The sequence below is a fragment of the Ischnura elegans genome, chromosome 6 (assembly GCF_921293095.1).
Source record: "Ischnura elegans chromosome 6, ioIscEleg1.1, whole genome shotgun sequence".
In the NCBI taxonomy this organism is placed as follows: Eukaryota; Metazoa; Arthropoda; class Insecta; order Odonata; family Coenagrionidae; genus Ischnura; species Ischnura elegans.
This window is the reverse complement of record NC_060251.1, coordinates 33792222-33811987: the sequence shown is the minus strand read 5'-3', so window position 1 is coordinate 33811987 and position 19766 is coordinate 33792222. Positions and strand designations below refer to the sequence as shown.

Below are 19766 nucleotides of genomic sequence, written 5' to 3'. Positions count from 1 at the left end.
GCGAGGCGTTGGGGGGGTTGGGATATTGGATTCTATATTTGCTTTTAATTTGTCCTAACTGCGTGATTTAACGCTCTCATGTTATACATTATTTGTCTCCGTGATCGATTTATAAGGAATAAACATTTCTTTTATTCGAATTCATTTAGAATCACTGGTGAGTGAAAAGAATTTACCACTATGCCATTCTGCTGCAGTCTGTTTCGGGAGATGCAAAGAAGTATACTCCATCATTCAGTGTACGAAACTTTTTACTTTGCGATATTTTTTAAGAAGTCAAAACGAATTCAAAGTGTACACTTCAATTATTTTTTCTTATAAAGTGTTCGTAGTGCTTCAATTAGTCGTAGGGGTAGCATCTATCTCGTCGTTACGAATTTGTTTCCGATGCATACCAAATTTCCTTAGCCGGAGATTGAGTTTTTATAGATGTATATATGAAATGAAAAAAAAATTGATTTTCATGTCTAAGAGTAACTATTCTTCACAACTTTTACGGGCCTTGTGGGATGAATCCGCTACATCCTGGCGAATAATATTCGAACGATCAATTTATGGACTCATCGAACAGTGTTTTGATTTGCTCTACCTTTCGGTTAAGTTATTTTCTTTAGGCTAAAATTGTTATTGTTTCGCCGTATCATGCCTTAGCATCCTGCCACAGATTGAGAATACGGCTAAATCATTGAGTTCATTGATTTTTGGGTAAGCGTTTATGGTAGTTGCGACATGAGATTCTGGATCGTTCTTAATTTGTCTCGTCTACATTGCACAGTGCACGCATGTTGCTCTTTAATTGCCACCTTGCCCTATTTCTAAGGAATAAAAATTTCGTTTTCGTTAAATTCGTTTAATATTACTGGTGACTGTAATGCTCTAACCACGATGCTTATCTATAGTAGTCTATATTTCGGGAGATACAAAAAAATACTAGGAGAAATTTTACGGATTTAAGAAATCCATAAAGAATTCATAGTGCATTTTCCAATCATTTTTCCTCCTAAAGGTGTGGGTAGCTTTCCTCTCGACGATACAAATTTATTTACCTACCATACGTTGTAAACTTCCTTCGACAGAGATTCAAGGCTTCTAAGAATGCATAAAAGACGTAAAATAACTGTTTTGTTTTGTTTCCTAGGCATAATTGTTCTCAATACGTTTTACGAATCACCGAGCATTAAATTGTCTTTAAATTTGGAATAAAGCCCTTTTTTAGGGTGCTACACATGAATTGTAATTTTGGCTCTCGAAAAACCAGTGTTGGAGATTTTCAGAAGACTGACAGAATGCGTTTTGTTTACTCCGTGCAAACCTATCTTAATCGGTAGAATAATTTAATAATAATATTAATTTTTGGAAGATTAGTCATAAGAAGATCAATACTATGTGGTTTTTAAAAGTATTATAAGATAGGAATATGAACTTTCAGATAAAATTAAGTGGCCACAAACTTGGACAGGTGGATTAGTTTACCGATTTGGGTTGAATATCCCGGGAAAATAGATACATAATTTATGGCATCAAGAAGAGTATTTCGTAGGCTGAGGAGGAATTCATGAATAAGAAAGAGCTGATAAAAGGAACGTATAAGCCATTGAGAGAAAAGCAAGTGAAGCTTGGCAGTTAATTTCTCTATGTAAATCTGTTTATGGCAAATGATTTTAATGATACTTACTAATTTTTGAACGCAATTTGTGAGCAACACTGTCAATTTCATTGCATGGATTCTTTAAGTGAACGGATCATGAAAATTGATGGGAATTATTTAGTTCCAAGTAGAAAAAATTTTGAAGCAAAAATTTACATTTCATGACATTGTCCAGCTATGATGTGCTACTAACAGTTTACCGAGAGTTTTAAGAAAATTTGAGCAATATTGGTGCGGACAACATCATATGAATCCGTTTTGTTCCATACCCCCAGTATGGCATTCAAGCTTAGTTTGTGTACTTATGCGATATGCCTGTTTGGGCAATATACCTGGCCAAGGGCCTTTCAACTATGTTAGTCGCATCTGTATAATTTAAGTATCACCTCCAAATAAGTATATAAAAAAGTTATAACTATTTCCGGCATAGCAAGAATAAAATTTCAAATTATATATTATAGTATACAAGAAATACTACAGAGAGAAAAATAGTTTGGTAGCAACGGAGAAAAAATATACAGCCTCAATATATGTACTGTGCCATATAAACAAAAATGAAAATGCTGTTCTTACATTATTCCCAGCAAATGATTTCCTATCTTTCACAGTGGATGCATTTCTTTAAGTCTATTCGGTCTTTCGAAGCAGTCAAGGCCTCAGTGGAAATGAAATATGGAAACAACGTGTCTTCATCTCCCTCAGGGGAATATGTAATCGAATTTTTCCCCCTAAGGTGGTGGAAAAATGTTATTGGAGCGACTACAGCCGTGAGGGCCTTGACCTTGAGGGTATCCGAAGAGATATCGTGAATTAAATTCACCAGGAAAGAAATGAAATTGCTCGCATTGGTCATTATGTGAGGGTAGACTTTTCATTTTCGATTTCCCTCAGGCAATATATTGCGGCTATCGTTATTTAAATTGATTTCCAGTCCCTCGTTGCGATCGAGCCGCATTTAGAATTTCATTACGAACGACCCTGACCTTGTTATTGGGCTTTTCAGTCCTGAATAATCTCGCTGCCTCGGTGACAGTTAACCCCGACGCTCGGGCTGTAGAGCTTTATTTAATCCACCTCTCCAGCGGAACCTACCGTGTTTATAAAACATTAAGGAGAACAAGACAGTTAAACAGAGAGAGACCATGTTACTTGTCTAGCGTAAGAGAAGAAGAAATTGAATTCAGGCTACTAGTGCAATGCACGCTAAATTAAAAAAATAGAGAAATAACAACGGGAAATGTTCTAAGGATGGAACATAATAAACCAGAATATTCTCAGTCATTTTTATAGTTTTTTGAATGCTCAATATTTCTCTTTTGTTTTATATCTAGCGCTAAAAATATAGGGTATATAAAAATATATTGAGGAAATGGAGTAAAGGAATATTGTGTGAATATATTACATGGATATATTATGATGATAGATAGGTGTGGGGAAGTATCTGCCGCACATATTCTAATGCACTATTTTAGAATTGATTTCTTTATTCTCATTTACTATTCTCATCACTCATTATGCGTTACAATTCATGTACTCTATATTGCCTTGTTGTATTGCTTTCTCTATGTTGATGGAAGAGCTAGTAATTTTGCAGGTAACTTGTAAATATGAATGCATTTATTGATTTATTTTAGTTCGTAGATTAATTTCTCCACTTTATCAAGCAAAGGAAGGCTTGTATATTAGATTTTGATGTTAACAAGAATTACTAGGATTGTGGATGTTATTAGAAAATTTGGTGGTATTTTCTCATTTATTATCATTTGAAAACATCATGTTCCAATTGTAATCCGTGAATGTTCCTTAAAATTTAGCATTTCGAATTAAGTTATTCTTTGCTCCGTAGTACGGGATTTTACAGGCACCAAATACACTCAATGGCTTAATCTGATGCCATGCTATTGTTATTGAACATATTTAATTGGGTTGATGATTCTCTAGGTGATACAAAACTTATCGTAAGTAATGAACAGTTAGATCTTAAATAAGAAAAAAATTACCTTCAGCGCAGCTACGGAGAGGGCATGGAGGTAGGATATTCGGTAAAAAATTGTTCTACTATGCATTATGCAATGCATTATTTTTGCAGTTGGATATTTTTGATCTGTTTTCAGGTTTGTGATTGAGTGATAAAGATAAGTATTCCTGCTTGTTGGTATTATTTACCCTCATCCTACCTGCCTCTTTTTCTCGTAGCATATGTTTGCAAAATGAAAGTTTCTTCATCTCTGAGGTTATGTATCAACCCTGGAATAATTATAGCAAGCTTTAAATTCATTTTTGGAGCTATTAATCGGCAGGCATAATTTTAACCATTTAGATGCAGAATTGAGAAGTAAATTTCATGTTAAACAGGTAAACTTTGTCCCTAAAACTTTAGAGCATATACATATTCTTTTAAATTAATATAGCCCGTTGTTCTCCTGGAATGCATGAATGATTTAATTTTACCTGGTATCAGCAGTTTTTTTTAAATATACTTTTACATATATGTCGATCCTAGCCGTGCTAACGTCTTGATCACCGGACCTTGCATTTTATCCTACTTGAGAGTAGAGATATGATTCAAATATTGCAAAGGAAACGGCGTCTTTTTATGAAAGTTTCTATAAACAGGTTTATTGATGCATTCGGCAACCATAATACATTAAAGTAAGCAAATGTAACCAAGGTCTATCAACAATACATCCTGAAAGGAGCATTAAAAAAAAACGTTCATCGATGCATGAAACATATCGTTATATCAAACGATACATGCTATATCTCAAGACCTGTGAATCCAAAGGCCCTTAGCTTGGAATGCTGTAACATCAGTGCCTTGAAGTTATACTGTAAAATGGAAACACCCGTATATTTTATATTAGTTGTATAATGCCAGAAAATATTTCAGTTTACTTTTTCTCATAACGTGTTGTCTATTATTTTCCTGGTGATTTTTTGCTCATAGAGCAACAGTTGTTTCGTGAGTTCGCATAATCTATATATATAAAAGAAAGTCGAAAATCGTGTTAGAACACTTATAACTCGAGAACGGCTGCACCGATTTCAATGAGATTTGGTTCTTTGGATTCGTCTCAGGCGGGGTTAACATATAGGCCATTAAAAAAAGGATAATTTCACAAAAAAAATTCATCTCTTTCCTATGGACATGCTTTTAGGAGTTATAGTAACACAACAATTGATAAGTCGGTCAAAACTACAAATTAAATACTTTGTTTTGTTTTTACCACTTTAATAACTGAATTTAGTAACAATATAACATTTTAATTACTAAATATATTCAAAATATTAATTAAATTGAAATTACATTTAAAAAATTTAATTCGAGCTGATTGTAAGCCCAGCCGTGGCCCAGCTCGAGTTGACACTTCACTACCGTGTTTGTAAATAAATCTCCAAGCAATTGTTGACAAACGGTAATGTCCGTGTTCCTGTCGAGGAATCGAGTAGTTTTAACTCATTTCCTTGGAATGATTGCAAATTAGTTTCAGTGAGCTCATCAACAAAGAGTTCCAGAATATGATTGATCACCAAAAGAATCAAAGATGGTTGATTTAGCGAGCAAGAACGAATATGTGGATGACTAAAACGAGGTAAATTCAAATAGTTCGTAATCCGCATGGATTCGAATCTTTTAAATGTGTAACAAACGAAGACGAAATCACCAACTATCTATCTGAATATTTTAAGTCCTTGGACGTACCTGGCTTACAAAGGCACGATTTACAGAAAAATGTAGTTTCTGTGCTCATGATCTTTCGAAGCCTAAACCAACCATAACTATCCAACGGAACGTGTTTGATCAAAAAAAAAATGGTGATGAATGTGATTCACGCAACTTTACTCAGAGGAAAATTCAAAGGTTAGGTCGATAAACCATCCTCTGTATTTCTTCCTTCGCTTCAAGTGCGTAGCTAGGATAGGGGGTTTTGGGCGCAGCTAATACCACGGGTCTGTAGGGTATAGAAAACTCGCTAAGGTAAGCGGGAAGTGTGGGGGAACTTCCCTCAGACATTTTTTAAGATAAAAGGTTCAAAATAGTGGGTTTTGCGGCTGTGTGAATAGTTAAATATGTTTTGTTTGTTAGTCATCCGTCCCCCTAATATTAATAACAAAATCTTTCATTAAAAAATTCTCTAAGCTCTTTGGGGGGGGGGGGGGGGTTATCCCCCAAAACCTCCCCTTGCTGCGTCACTGCTTTGCTTCGCTATATTTATTTAGCTTCATCCGCTTCTTCTTGCGCCTGATAACAAAACAAAAACTGTTGTTTATCAGAAGGTGCTTGACGCAAGACATTAAACCCGAATGTGTAGGGCTCACCGTGGTGCGTTTACGCATGCAGTACGTTTACGCAGGGCATTTTTTCCAAACAGAGATACTAAAACTGGCGCGCCTTAAGTCATTTAATGCGAATGCTGCCTCATACGGGGCTTTTCTTGCACGATTTTGAGCATCAGTCAAGCGTCGGTCTGGGGTTGTGTCAACCTCCCCCCTGAATGGGCCAAATGTATGCAACAGACTTGGACCTAAAAACATTTTTTTACTGCTAATAACGCAAATAGCCAACAACTGAATGCGTATAATTTTTATTTCATGAACTGCTTTATTAAACCACAATGCCCAAAATTTCTTAAGCTAAAACGTAAGAAAATTTGTTTAAAAAATCCGCGTAAACGTGCTCCGATCCACCCTATGTAGATTCAATAAAGAAAATGTCTTTCAGACAAGCAATTTTGGTACTCATTTACGTAGTTTTATTGAATTTGTATCCTTATTTTATTATAATAAATTAAACATGATTAAAAACGATACAGCCGCTCTTGATTTATAAATGGTGTAAGTAAACTGTAAGTTCATTGATTGTTAGGCGGTACGAAGTTCGCCGGGTCAGCTAGTATGGCTATAAAATAGGATGTATAAACTAATTTACAGACGATCTTTATATTATCGCTTTTCATTTCTCCTGCATAGTTGTTTTTAATAGCTGATTTTACGTTCAATATCATATCTTCTCCTTACTCTGTTACTAAAAATACAATGTGTTTAGAAATATCACTTTCATTTATTTTGCAATGATGATAGGCAGAAATAGTACAGATGTAATAAATATGCAACGAAAACAAACGTGCAATGTTTTTACAACAGTTGAGCATTTCTCAGGCATTCTAAAATGAGTATGAGCTTCACCATAGGCGTGAGCAGTATTCGCCCTTGAACGGGCGAATGAGAATGGAAAAATTAGGTTCGCTCACACCTCAGATGATAAACCTCAGGCTTCATTTATTAGCACACAGTGGATTTCTTGCGAATGAGATCTTTTGAGCGATAAAAAGATCGCTTAGTAATGGTAGCCTCCGTGTCCAAGAGCGATGTTGTTGCCGTTGGCGTAAGACGTGGCACCACCGTGACCATATCCTCCGTAGTGACCTCCGTAGCCTCCTCCAAAACCGTATCCACCTCCAAAACCGTAGCCGCCGTACCCAGCACCATAACCAGCACCATATCCGCCGTGTCCATAAGCAGCGACTCCGTGCCCGATGGCGATATTGTTGCCGTTAGCGTAGGAAGTGGCGCCATGGCCGTAGTGGCCGGCACCGTAACCACCAGCGAATCCGCCGTATCCTCCGTGGTGTGGGGCCACGTGATAATGCTGTGGGTGCACGGCCTTGCCCTGTCGCTTGACGACGGCGTTGAATCCGTTGTGTTTGTCAGCTGTGTACTCGACCACCCTGATTGTGCCGTCAGCTTCGTGGAGGCTGTAAGCACCCTTGACAACATCTCCGTCCCTCGTCTCCCACTGGTTCTTCTGGTCACCGGTCTTGTGGTCGCTCACGCCATAGTCAAAGTTGTACTTTGGATGGGCCTGGAGAGAGAAAGAATCGATTCATGGAGTTGCAATAAACCCTGATAAATAACCCTGTAAACTTGTGTATTCTGGATAAGTCTGTTGTTCAATCTTGTCACGTTATCTTATATATCTTCTCCTGCCATGTTATATATCTTGTAGTGAATATAACGAGTTCGCATAGAGTTATGAATCTCGGTGTGTATTAAATTTTATAAAAATTAAGCGTCTTTTAATGGGAGGGGCTTATAATTATTAAAAATTTTATGTTTGATGCTTATTTACTTTACATGTTTACATGCATTATCACAGAATACGAAAATGAACGTACTCTATATAAATATACTAAATAGTGTTTCATGATTGCAAGAAGGGACTACAAATGGGATTGATTAGAAAAAATTATTTTCTTTCCCCTTAATTTTGGGGGTGTTTTATTATTATTGCTTGATATGTGCTGATGCATAGCAGTACTTACATAGTAATCCACATGACCCTCTCCACCGTGGAGGCCCCCAGGAACAGCTAAAGCAGCGGCAACCAGTCCGGCGAGGAGAAGGACCTTGATAAATATGAAATTTTTACGTCAGAATTCACGCTAGATTGATTTATACTTTTCCTAATTAAATCTGTGATTTATTTCAGGTTAAATGATAATTAAAACGGTAAATTCTCTTTGTCCTACGAAAACCATTTAACTATTCCTTGTCCTTTTCCTTAAATTAATTGAAGCAGTGCATTCCAGAATATTACGAGTCCATTCATTGTTGTATAAATAACGACTACATTTTTGTATCACGCCATGTTTCCATATCTATTAAATTGAAATTTCTCCGTATTAGATGTTACTGCATATGTTACAATGTGGCATCGATAACTAACACGCGTATTTAACATCCATATGTGGAAAAAGTAAAAGGAATAGCTTCACTTGATCTAAAAGACTCTAAAATCATAATGCTGCCCAAACAACTTTTGATGGTAGGAAAACAGAGGTATGATTTTGGTGTCTAATTTTAGCGAACTAAAAAATAAGAGAATTCCCTCTTATATCGGCATTCAGGCTATGTATTTTACTTTCCAAGAAGGTAATGTTATTTCTATATCCATGACTGAGTTTTCTCCAAGTACTGAATGAAGTTTTCTCGTATTTTTACCGCAATTTCCTCATAACCTTTTCACGATTTTGTCATCATTAGAGTACCGAATGGCATGTCAATGACAAAGATGGCCATTTTAATAGTCTGCCAGTAAATTAAATGGTTACATCCTTTGCAATTTCTCGGGTTCCGGTCAGTTGTGAAACATAATTGTGAAAAAAATATACCTCCAAGCAATTTTTTTCTGATTAAATTGTAATTAATTTCAGGATTTGTGAAAGTCTAAATCTCTCCTGATAATTATTTTATGGAGCCTAATTATTAATTCATTAAATACATTCATTACATAAGGTGTTTTTGGTAGTCTTTTGAGTAAAGTACTTGACTGTTGATCTGGGGGTACTCAGTTCGATTCCTAACATTCATTGGGAAAAAATATTGCCTCCTATCCTAAATGAGCGAACTTAACTGTTGCATTGTCAGTGGTGATCTTTAACTTCACATAGCCAAACCAGCCTTCGGGTTGAATTGAAGAACGAATGGCAGTATATATATATAAGAATAGTATAGAAGTATCTATAGATAAATATGGGTTTAAGACAAGAATGACACAAACATATCGATGGCTAAGTCCTAGCAACACGTACCTCAAATTCGGCCAGTTTCAGACAGGTATCTTAAACAAATGGTAATAAGATTTAAAAAAACAACTCTTTGTTTGCAAATGAATGATTGTTTTTCAATTTGATGAACTTTTGGTGTTCAACTTCAGTGTTCAAGTGACAAATATTAATCGTTTTTTTGCTCTCCTGAAAATCTGCTATTTTTGAGATACGTGTTGTCAGAACTTAGCCATCGATATATAATTTTATAATGAACACTGCAACTATTTTTTAGTTACAGTAACCAGGTGGCAGTTTCGAAATTTATGATACTAGTGATAACAATTGAAAAATATACTTTATGAAAACATATAACATAGTAGGAAATGCTACTTCGGTTGGCGGCGTGGAAATATCGAATCGTTTCTTACCTGTGAGATCATCATGGTGAGATATGGGCTGCTACTCTGTGGTGATTGAGTCCTGAGGTGGAGTGATAGCCATGCCCCGGGCCACCGCCTTTATATACACCCAACTACTGTCCAAACGGCCTTCGCAAGGTGACTGGGAACGCAGGGGGGTGGGGGCGGCTAGCGATTTTAGAGCGGGTTCGATCCGCTATTGCTAGAAATTCCTCGGTGCAAAGCGGGCATCACGCAATGAAAAAGGTTCCGAAAGGCCGAACCTGGGAGATGGGAAATTGAAGTGAAAATTGGAAATCCAGGCGTAGGCGCGTGCGGACAGGCGGCGTGTGACGGTCATATTATGTAACCGCTGCTGCCGAGGGGAGCCAGTGCCAGGGAACGGATTCAGATGCGACAATTACGGACGATTCTACCAACATAAGCACATGAGAACTAGTTTCCTATTGTGTTTCGGCTGGTGTACCCTGTTCTGGGTTTTCTTGCCGGTTTAAACGTCTCAATGAAGCGTAAACGCGAAGGAGAGTAAGTCACCGGCACATCGTCTTTGCTGAATTTGCGAAAAATGTCTGTACCAATTTATTATCTATATCTCGTTTTCCATGTCAATATATTTTCTGCATTTCCCTATCTATCTACAGCACTAATGACGGAGATTGGAGAACGAAAATATAAGAGTCACAAGTCCATCGATGAATTAAAAATGAGAATATATTATTTTTATTTTATTTTCATCAACTTTACAATAGAAATCCTCTCTCTGTGTATGATGTAAGAATATAAATATTATTCGGCGGAGTGTGGTGTTTCTAATTCAGTAACCAGCATATTACGAATTATAATTATTAACTGTAAAAATCCGCAGACTGGATTTTTGCTGAAAATCAGCAGCCGATGTAAAATTATGGTATCTATCATGTATAATAGCTTCATATCACACCTACATAAATCATGCAAAATGAGAATTTTATCTATTGATAACAATTTAATTGAAGTGATATAAAAGTTACGCATATAATCGCGTCATTATCTACTGCCAAACGTGTGTCAGGATACTGAAAAATGTCATGTGGCAATGTTTGCAGCATTGCTTTGCCAGAGTAATTATAACCAATAGTCTGTAGTGCAAGGGAACGGCAATTCTACGTTGATAGATAATTATGGACGATTAACCTGACATGGTACATGAGCTTGGGCAAGGAGTACCCTATCGTATGTTCGCTTGTGGATGGGAGCTTTTCTGACCGGTGTAAACGTTTCAATGGAGCGTAAAATTGTACCTACGTAAGTCGCCGACGAATCGTCGTTGAGTGCTTGAATGAATTTCTCTTACTAGTGTGGTATGTATTTGTATCCACGGGAATAAGGATTTAACGGCAATTAACCCGGAACTAGTCGTGGCATTGCGATATAAGTTATCCTGGCATGAGGTCTAAATGTCCGAACAAGAGAAACTAATAATATCTACCAGAGTAATAGTTATAGTGATAATAATAATATATATAACTTCATATTAATTACAAACAATTGCATGGAGAGTGATGGTTAACTTTTATAAATTATTTACATTTAATTAATATTAATAAGTTTATAATATAAAAATTATTATATAATCACCAAATATTTTCTAAACTCCATAATTACTGATAACTATTGTTTAATTTATTAACGTACTACTAACACATTTACGACGCGATCTTGGGCATATATGGATGACCCTTATGTGTACCTTGTACTTATTTGCTGAACGCTTACCAAATCATCAGGCAATATTTTTGGGAACCTATTATAGAGTTAATGACTTATTCCTATGGAAAACTGTGCTTGCGTCAATTTCAATTAATTTACCCACTCGCTCAATAAATCAACCCACATGATTGGTAATATATAAATATAGTCAGGGATGCCAACTTTCAAAAAATATTGGGGGGGCCCAATCCGGGGATCTTGCCCGGGGAAATTTCCTAAGTAGTGAGTTTAAAGTTTTCATTTTAGAGGAGTCATATGATCCACATTATAACCCTGATAACTCGAATCTCGATATCTGGACACACTGGAGAAAATCGACATGCCTGACACATTTTTCCTCATATCCTTAACGAATTTTTGAGGGGACTCGGGCCCTCTCAGGCCCCATGGAGTCGGCGCCACTTAATAGAGCTAATCCTGGGCTAAGCCAAGAACGTGTGAATTCACTCATTCAAAATAGTAGGCAGGGTAGTTTCCATATAGCTTTTACTATATGATTGATTATTTTTTTATTCGTATAATATCTTCAAAGTGTACATCATTTTTGCTAACGATGAAATATTATGCCAGCACGGATAAACTTTGCCTGTTATAAACTGAGGGACAATAGAGGAATTTATAGATAACCTAAAATGAAAAAAAGCGGTCCATTTGATGGATTATACCATCCGTTTATTTATCCATTTTTGGAGCGTGAATCCCTTCCAGTCTCAATATAAATTGTCATAGAAAATACTAATTCGAATTATGTGCCGCATTGGATTGGCCAAAACGTATGATCGAAATCAATTTTGAGGTAGACGGATGGCAAGAATAATAATTTGCTTTTATGAAAATTACATTTTGTACAAATTCTCTGCTGGTTAATCGAAAAAAGTTTATTAATGTAGTTAAATTATTTTTAAATACAGACATTACGCCAGTTTATTGTGTAAATTTTAACAAAGAATGAATGAGGCAAAATAGAATAACAATTTAATCACCAACAAATAATATAGCAGTGGAGAGAGAAAAACATTGAATTAGCTGACAGATGGGACAAAGCTTGCACGACGAAATTATGCCTTGGCAAGTAAAAAGGTTCGATGGAAAGAGGGAGTGAATTTAGAAGGGACGAGAGGCAAATGTTAGCGCTTAGTTAAGGACATCCTGGGAAAATATCTATTTGAGCGTTTGTTGAAGGGTTTGGAATGTTTTGATATTGTTTACAAACGGAAAAAAATTCTTCCAACCATCTTTGCTCAAGGGCAATGGCTATCATTTTTACTTACCTACTGCAAGCTGGTGGATGGTTTTTCATGTGCTAATATTTATCAGGACTTTGAGTTGCATAGTTACTTTGGCCACCGACCAGAGGGTGTCGGATTGAAATGCCAGGTGAAGCCTTTGGATAATCCTAGCATTGATCCTCGAATTGGTAACCACGGAAATGAACTGACCCTCCTGCCCTTATTATTTCTTAATAATTTTGTGAGCGTTCAGCAAAGAAGTACAATGGACACACAAGAATCATATGTGGTCAAGATTGCGTCCTAAATGTACAAGTAGTATTTTAATAAATTAATTAATTTCTAGCGGTACTCAAACGCCTGGTGGATTAATATTGGGCAACTTCTTTCACCTGTCGAAACCAATCGAGAAATAAAACATAAAAACGGATATGCTATCTTAGCATCTATATTTTATTCTCTAGGAGCGTAAGCAATAACATGCTCATTTCCTGGGTCTGAAGGTGATAGAATTTTTCGAAAAATCCAGGACGCAGTAATTAATCGCATTTTGGCTTCTCCAGGCAAGCGAATGTGTCCGATTTCACTTCACGGTGAGGACCGAATATCCATTGCTAATGACTCCGTTGTTTCAGAGGAAATAAATTGTGGGGAAATATTATTATTAGTTGTGAGGTACTAGTGCATTGAAGCCTAAAGATTGATTGTAAAGGGAAGGGAGCTCCGCAATAGAAGGTGAACATGGGGAAATACTTTGAAACACCGCCAATTCTCCTACGATAGCCCTTTGGACTCAATTAAGTAGGAGCGCCACCCTGATTTTGTAACCAAACTTCATGAAAATTTTCGTCGGATCATGCATGTATGCATAACCTCGTGGCCATGTATCGGAAAAATATGCATCATTTATTGACAAATACTTTCTCCATATTTTATTTAAACATCGAGTATATTTCTCCACGAACGTGGTATATGTACGGTCCAGGGATGAGAAGACATATTTCCCAGGTATGAAACTTATACTCCCCGCATTATTATTAAAATATCCTGTCGATTGAGGTAGGTTATATGGATTATTTAAGAGATATTTTGGCTGTCTCCCCTCCCTCATGGACTTGGACATGGACTCTCCTCAATTCTTAATGAGGCACAATCCCTTTCATTCTATCTGAAAATCCTATACTATTCCTTCCTTGCCCTCGTTTACCCATCTTTGTACCCTCTAACACGGTTTTCAACATTCTCTCCCCGGTAAGTACTCGCTCCATCCACTACTCGCTGTCTCCTCTGTATTTCATTTAGAAGCTGCCTCTCTTTACCCACCATATCTAGCAATTCATCGTTTCTCCTTCTCTCCGTCCACATTACCTTCTCTATTCTTTACCATACCCGAATATCTTTTGTCTTCTCTCGACCTCCTTTCTAATCGTCCGTAAAGCGCTAATTCCCAGCATAAAATGCATATATTCCCCATATTAATCATTTATAGTCCATGTTTGGCTACTTATATGGTCCCGTATATGGAACATATAGTGTACCATACGTGACCCATGTGCGGGATTGGGCTGAGAAGTACATATAATCCTCCATATCTATTCCACTTAATTGAGAAGTATTGATAATATCTATATCCTAGGTATCTCCGATGTATGTTCCATATGTTAAACTTCCTAGCAAGTGTCTTCCATCATTGAATATCATTCTCTACTAATGCCATCATAAACATTTTTCCATTTGTTTATCTTTCACATTAACATCAGCAAGCAATTATGATATAATTAGATTTTTGTTCATGTACAAGTGTTGACATGTTAGGATTTTTTATATTTTCTCCTACATCTAAGTGCGTATCCTCAAAATAAATTGCTTCAACATTCTAAGATCATCTATAACTTTTATTTCCATTAATGTTTCACGTGCAATATTAAAACTTTATGTTGAAATATAGGCATGTTCTTTCCAAAACAGCGACAGTCTTTTTATTATCTATACATGAAATCTTTATATGAGATCATAGAGAGGGTAAGTCTAATACTGCCAAGTATCAGTAATCAGTATCAGAAATCAGATTAGGGAAAAAAAATTCCCTTGGCAGAGAATCTTGTCTTATCTAGGTTATCGAATTTTATGGAGCGAATAATAGTGGTTGCTGCATTGAGACGGGAAATCTTTGAAAATTATTTCTACAAGTATTCTATTTTTGGTGTACACATGGGGCTCGTGCACACTCCATTTCACTACATCTTATACTGAGTTTGATGTCATGAATACATTTCGCGAGTTTTTGCCGAGCTGAAGGGAATGTATTTAATAAATTTGTTTTTAGGTTTTCGCCTATTTGATTTATTTTTAACAAAATTTTGGAAAACTACCAGGTTTCCATTATCAAGTGACTCAGTGTAAAATTCAAATTAATGATTCCATATGCACGGTAGTTATGAAGTTTTGTTACGATTCCAGCAAATAATTTATGTGGAAACCTATTTTTAGGTGTTTTTTGACGACATTTTGCGTTAGTAAATGATGCCTTGCGAGTATGATTTTATATTTTGTTCACTTTATTTTTTAAATTGAAGTGTATACGAAAGGTTTATAAGCCAATGGGTACAAGTGATAATTTTCTAAACAGAGTAAGGTACAGAAATTGATAGAATATATGTACTAAAGCTTGGTGGCTAAGGGATACGAGTGAGTCTCTACTCTGCGCTGACAACGAGTGGTAAATCAAATGTATTTCTAAATGATATCTATCTGATCTCGTTTGTTTTTTTAATCTAATTTCTGGAACTAACTGTATTTAGAAAAAGAAATAACTTGTAGCCCTAGGCTTCTCACCATCTCATATATCTGAATCCACCATCATTAATTGCGTGATTCCGTAAAGAATTTTATAACAGCTATCCTTTGCCTGGAACCATGGTGGTAAAATGGTTAGGGCTTTAGGCTAATGCCTATAGAACCCTGCATTAAATTAGATAATTGACGTACCAACGTTTATTTAAGTTTTGAGGTGTGAGGAAGTGACGTCATGGAAAAATTAGTAGTGACGGAACTTTTTTTATAAGTGAAATTATACTGTTTATTATTTCAAATTGTTATTTACATTTGATTACAATTTTTTTATTTTGGTTATGAAAGTATGTATTAAAGTTTTTGAAACAGCAAAATTGATAGATAAAAGTGTTATTTGATTATTATGTTTTTTGTTAACCAGTGCCGGAACGACGTTCCGGCGTGATACAGCAGCATGACACCACTGGTGTGAAGTCGTACTGGGAATGGGATTCATCCGCTACTATGAGAGTGTGAAATTCACATGGCTAAGAATCAACCAAAGGAAAAACCAGCAAAACCAACCATTGGGTTCAAGCAGTTGGTGAGTTACTTAATACGCTTATCTTAGCGTAAAAACCAAGCATAAAAATTGGAGAAAATTGATGAAATGGGTGTTCTAGAAAGCATTCCAGGTGCAAGGAATATTGAATATTTGCACTTTTTTCATCTCAATCTCTGAGATTCCCTTATTTATATTACGATGTATTCATTGGGCCTGTGGGTATGTGTTTTCACACTTCTTTCAGGAACGTATATTTCCAAGGTTTCGAAAGAAATAAGAAAAAGAGAAATTTTCTGACTCTTATAGCTAAGTCATACTTTAAAATGAACAATATAATATTCATGTAAAAGGTGGTAATAAAACCTTTCTGTCATTTTGTCGGAAACGAAGAAGGGTAAAGTTAGCAACCCATTTACTGAACTAATCACTGCTTTGAGAGGGACATTTTGTGTTGCATTGGTAATAAAAGTTCTCTTCAAATAAATTATTTATCATTTATTTTAATTTAGAACATAGTCTTTGACAAGAGGAATGGGAGAGAAATATCACTGTTGCAAATGGAAATAAATACGTTGAATCCTAGGAAAGATGGTCTTCATCTGCATTAGTGAACTTTTCGTTCGACGATATTAACATTTTAAAGCGTGAACTTCTTCGCTGGGATTAATATGGATTAGTAGTGGTATCCGCCATGGCTGAGGGCAATGTTATTTCCATTGGCGTAGGATGAGGCTCCACCATAATGTCCTCCGTAGCCAGCTCCATAGCCATAACCACCGTATCCAGCTCCATATCCACCGTGGTATCCACCCAGTCCATAACCAGCAACTCCGTGGCCGATGGCAATGTTATTTCCATTAGCGTAGGAAGTAGCGCCATGGCCGTAGTGGCCTGCTCCGTAACCTCCAGCGAATCCGCCGTATCCTCCGTGGTGCGGGGCTACGTGGTAATGCTGTGGGTGCACGGCCTTGCCCTGTCTATGGACGACTGCGTTGAATCCGTTGTGCTTGTCAGCGGTATATTCGACTGTGCGCACTGTGCCATCAGCTTCGTGGAGGCTGTAAGCACCCTTGACAACATCTCCGTCCCTCGTCTCCCACTGGTTCTTCTGGTCTCCGGTCTTGTGGTCGCTCACGCCATAGTCGAAGTTGTACTTAGGGTGAGCCTAGAATTCAATAATGAATGTTAGATATTTCTTGGCAAGGTGACTATAGACATACAACTAATTTCCGTTGGCGTATGTTCTGATTGATTGTTGGCCACCTATATATTACACTAATATTATAGCAATTAACTACGGCAATTCATTGCGTATTGATGACAGTATCTCTGAAATATTTTTATTTATAGGTTTTTAAATATTTTAAAATATAGGTTTAGCTATAAAAATACTGAAAAATATAAAAAATGAGGCTGACTAATGTAATTAATTAAATTTTCATTTTTTTCTCTAATAATGTCGGAATCAAAGGTGGCTATATGTTTTATTCTTACAGATACATGGCATCAGAAAATATATGTAAGATATATTTCATCAAAATTGGTTTTCTAATTGGCTATACAGACTATGAAAAAGTATATTCCAAGTAATAATATTGCAGATAAATAGCTCAAATATTTCTCATGGCTTCATTAGCTCAAATATTACTATGTACTCACATTTATTTTTTACTGCATATTGTAATATTATATTGACAAGCGTAAATTTCTGACATAAGGTTTTTTTTACAACCAAGTTCGGAATTAAACCGTTGTACTCACGTAGTAATCCAAGTGTCCTCCATCTGCGTACAATCCACCGGGCAGGGCGTAGGCTGCTGCCGCGATGCATGCCAAAATTAGGACCTGAGTAGGTGAAATAGGTATTCCTTTTAGTAAGCTGATTTCATTCTCTCAATTACTGCAAAAATTCTTGCTCACAAATTGGCTTAAGAGCGTATGGAAAATTTTTAGGGTAGTAAGCATGCTTGCTTCTGAATTATTAAGGTACTTCTGGCTCGTAGGGTCCAGAATTGAATTACGTCCATTGCTAGCCTTATGTTTTAGTATGAATCGAAAGATATGAAAATTTCCAAAATAAATTTAGAGCTATCTATTTTGACACTAATATGGGTTTTCGATTGTTTTTGTGCACCATATATTAAAAATTTCACGAATTATAGCGTTTTAAATTCACTCAATTTTTCTGTGGAAATAAATATGGGCCGTATCTTTGCAGTTACTTTGAATCAAAATTAAGGTATCCTTAATTATTAAAATTAAGGACTCCAAATTCTAGGGGTCGTCTACAGTAAAGATAATATAGTTTTATCCGTAGTAATCCACATACCTTTGAGATCATGTTATTGATGTTTTCTCTTGATGATAGTCCTGGGAGTTCTGCGAGTGATGTCCTGACCAACAGTGGCTCGCTTTATTTATACCTTATTGTGAGTGAAAACGACCTTCTCGTCGCGTTGCAGTGTCGACATAAAGGAGAATGGATTCGGAGATTGTGACTGACGAAAGTAGAAGTCCGTCTGAGGAATGCCGACGTGAGAATTAGACAGTATGGCACCTTTCTTGGTGAGTGAAGGGCCATAAGTTACGCTGTTCGGGAGTCGAAAGAGACACAAAGAATTTACCAGTTTTTTTTTCTCGCAGCTTGGATATTGGAATTTCCTAGAAGGCGGAAATATTGTTTTGTTCACGACCGATAGATTGGGTGAGATGCGAGAGTTAATAGTCTAGGATAGAAAAACCACATTGACTGCGGCGCCGTAGAGGGCGCAACAAGAAAATGGAAATTGTGACATGCTACACTAAAATGAAAAATATATATTGTGAACAAAATTTCCCTTGAATTTTAACATTGTGTTGCCAGTAGCAATTATGTTTGCAGAGTTTGACTCTATTTCAGAAGTATTATTATTATTTTTATTAAATGGTTACAAGTAGACCATTTGCCTTATAGAAAAAGGTCACGATGTTGCATCAGTTCGTGTCTTAAGCACTATTGATTTGAAAATCGTCACGAACATCATCATAGTTTTTCATTAGACATTATCAGTGACCAGAGATAATTTGCCCTTACCTGGGCATATTCTATATGTGTGCGTATCTAAATTAGAGTGAGAAAACAATTCATTGTATTTTTAATTGGCACTGCTTAAAACTGGCACTCGTTAATAAAAATATTTCTAAATTAGCCGGTCATTGAGCCCTCATTCCCGAAACAGTGATGGAAACTAAGCTTTATGGTTGAGAGAAGATCGAGAGATCTTGAAGGCCACGTTGAATGGAATTCTGTTTTAGCATTGGCAATCTTATTTTTTATCGGAAGTTTTTTTCCATATTCTCTATCGCAATCTTTTCGCTCGTAATTTAGAAGTGAGCTATTGACCGAAAATTCTTGGGAGAGTTTCCCCTCTGCATTTTTACGCTGACCTTAGTTTTTCGTCGTATCCATAAGTTAGGTTTTGAACATATTTTGCCCTGGTTGTCTAATGCATCCACCAATTATTGGAATGGTTTTGAGGAATTTATGAGTGATTTCAGGTCATTAAAAAATGTCCTAACCTAAAATGTACATCATCATCATCATCATTAGTCAACAATCCTAAGATTGGTTTGACGCAGCTCTCCATTTCTCTCTCCTATCCGCTAATCTTTTCATAGCTACATATTTCTTCTCTTTTACATCCTTTATAACCTGTCCTATATAACTCATTCGGGGCCGTCTTCCGGGGCCCACTTCATGGTTACTCACACGGTCAATCCATTTTATCTTCATCATTCTTCGGTAGCACCACATTTCGAATGCTTCCACTCTTGACTTCTCTGCTGCTGTCAACG

At 36.5% G+C, this 19766-nt stretch overlaps 1 protein-coding gene across 1 annotated transcript; it reads right to left on the bottom strand.

Annotated features, from left to right (window-relative positions):
• Positions 1 to 16419: 16419 nt before the first annotated feature.
• LOC124160318 (adult-specific cuticular protein ACP-20-like) lies at positions 16420 to 18308 on the bottom strand. The gene is made up of 3 exons (XM_046536148.1): positions 18262 to 18308; positions 17694 to 17777; positions 16420 to 17097 (listed from the first exon to the last, which is right to left on the bottom strand). Exons 1-3 carry the CDS (start codon positions 18271 to 18273, stop codon positions 16606 to 16608), a joined length of 588 nt encoding a protein of 195 aa, XP_046392104.1. The 5' UTR covers positions 18274 to 18308; the 3' UTR covers positions 16420 to 16605.
• Positions 18309 to 19766: the final 1458 nt, after the last annotated feature.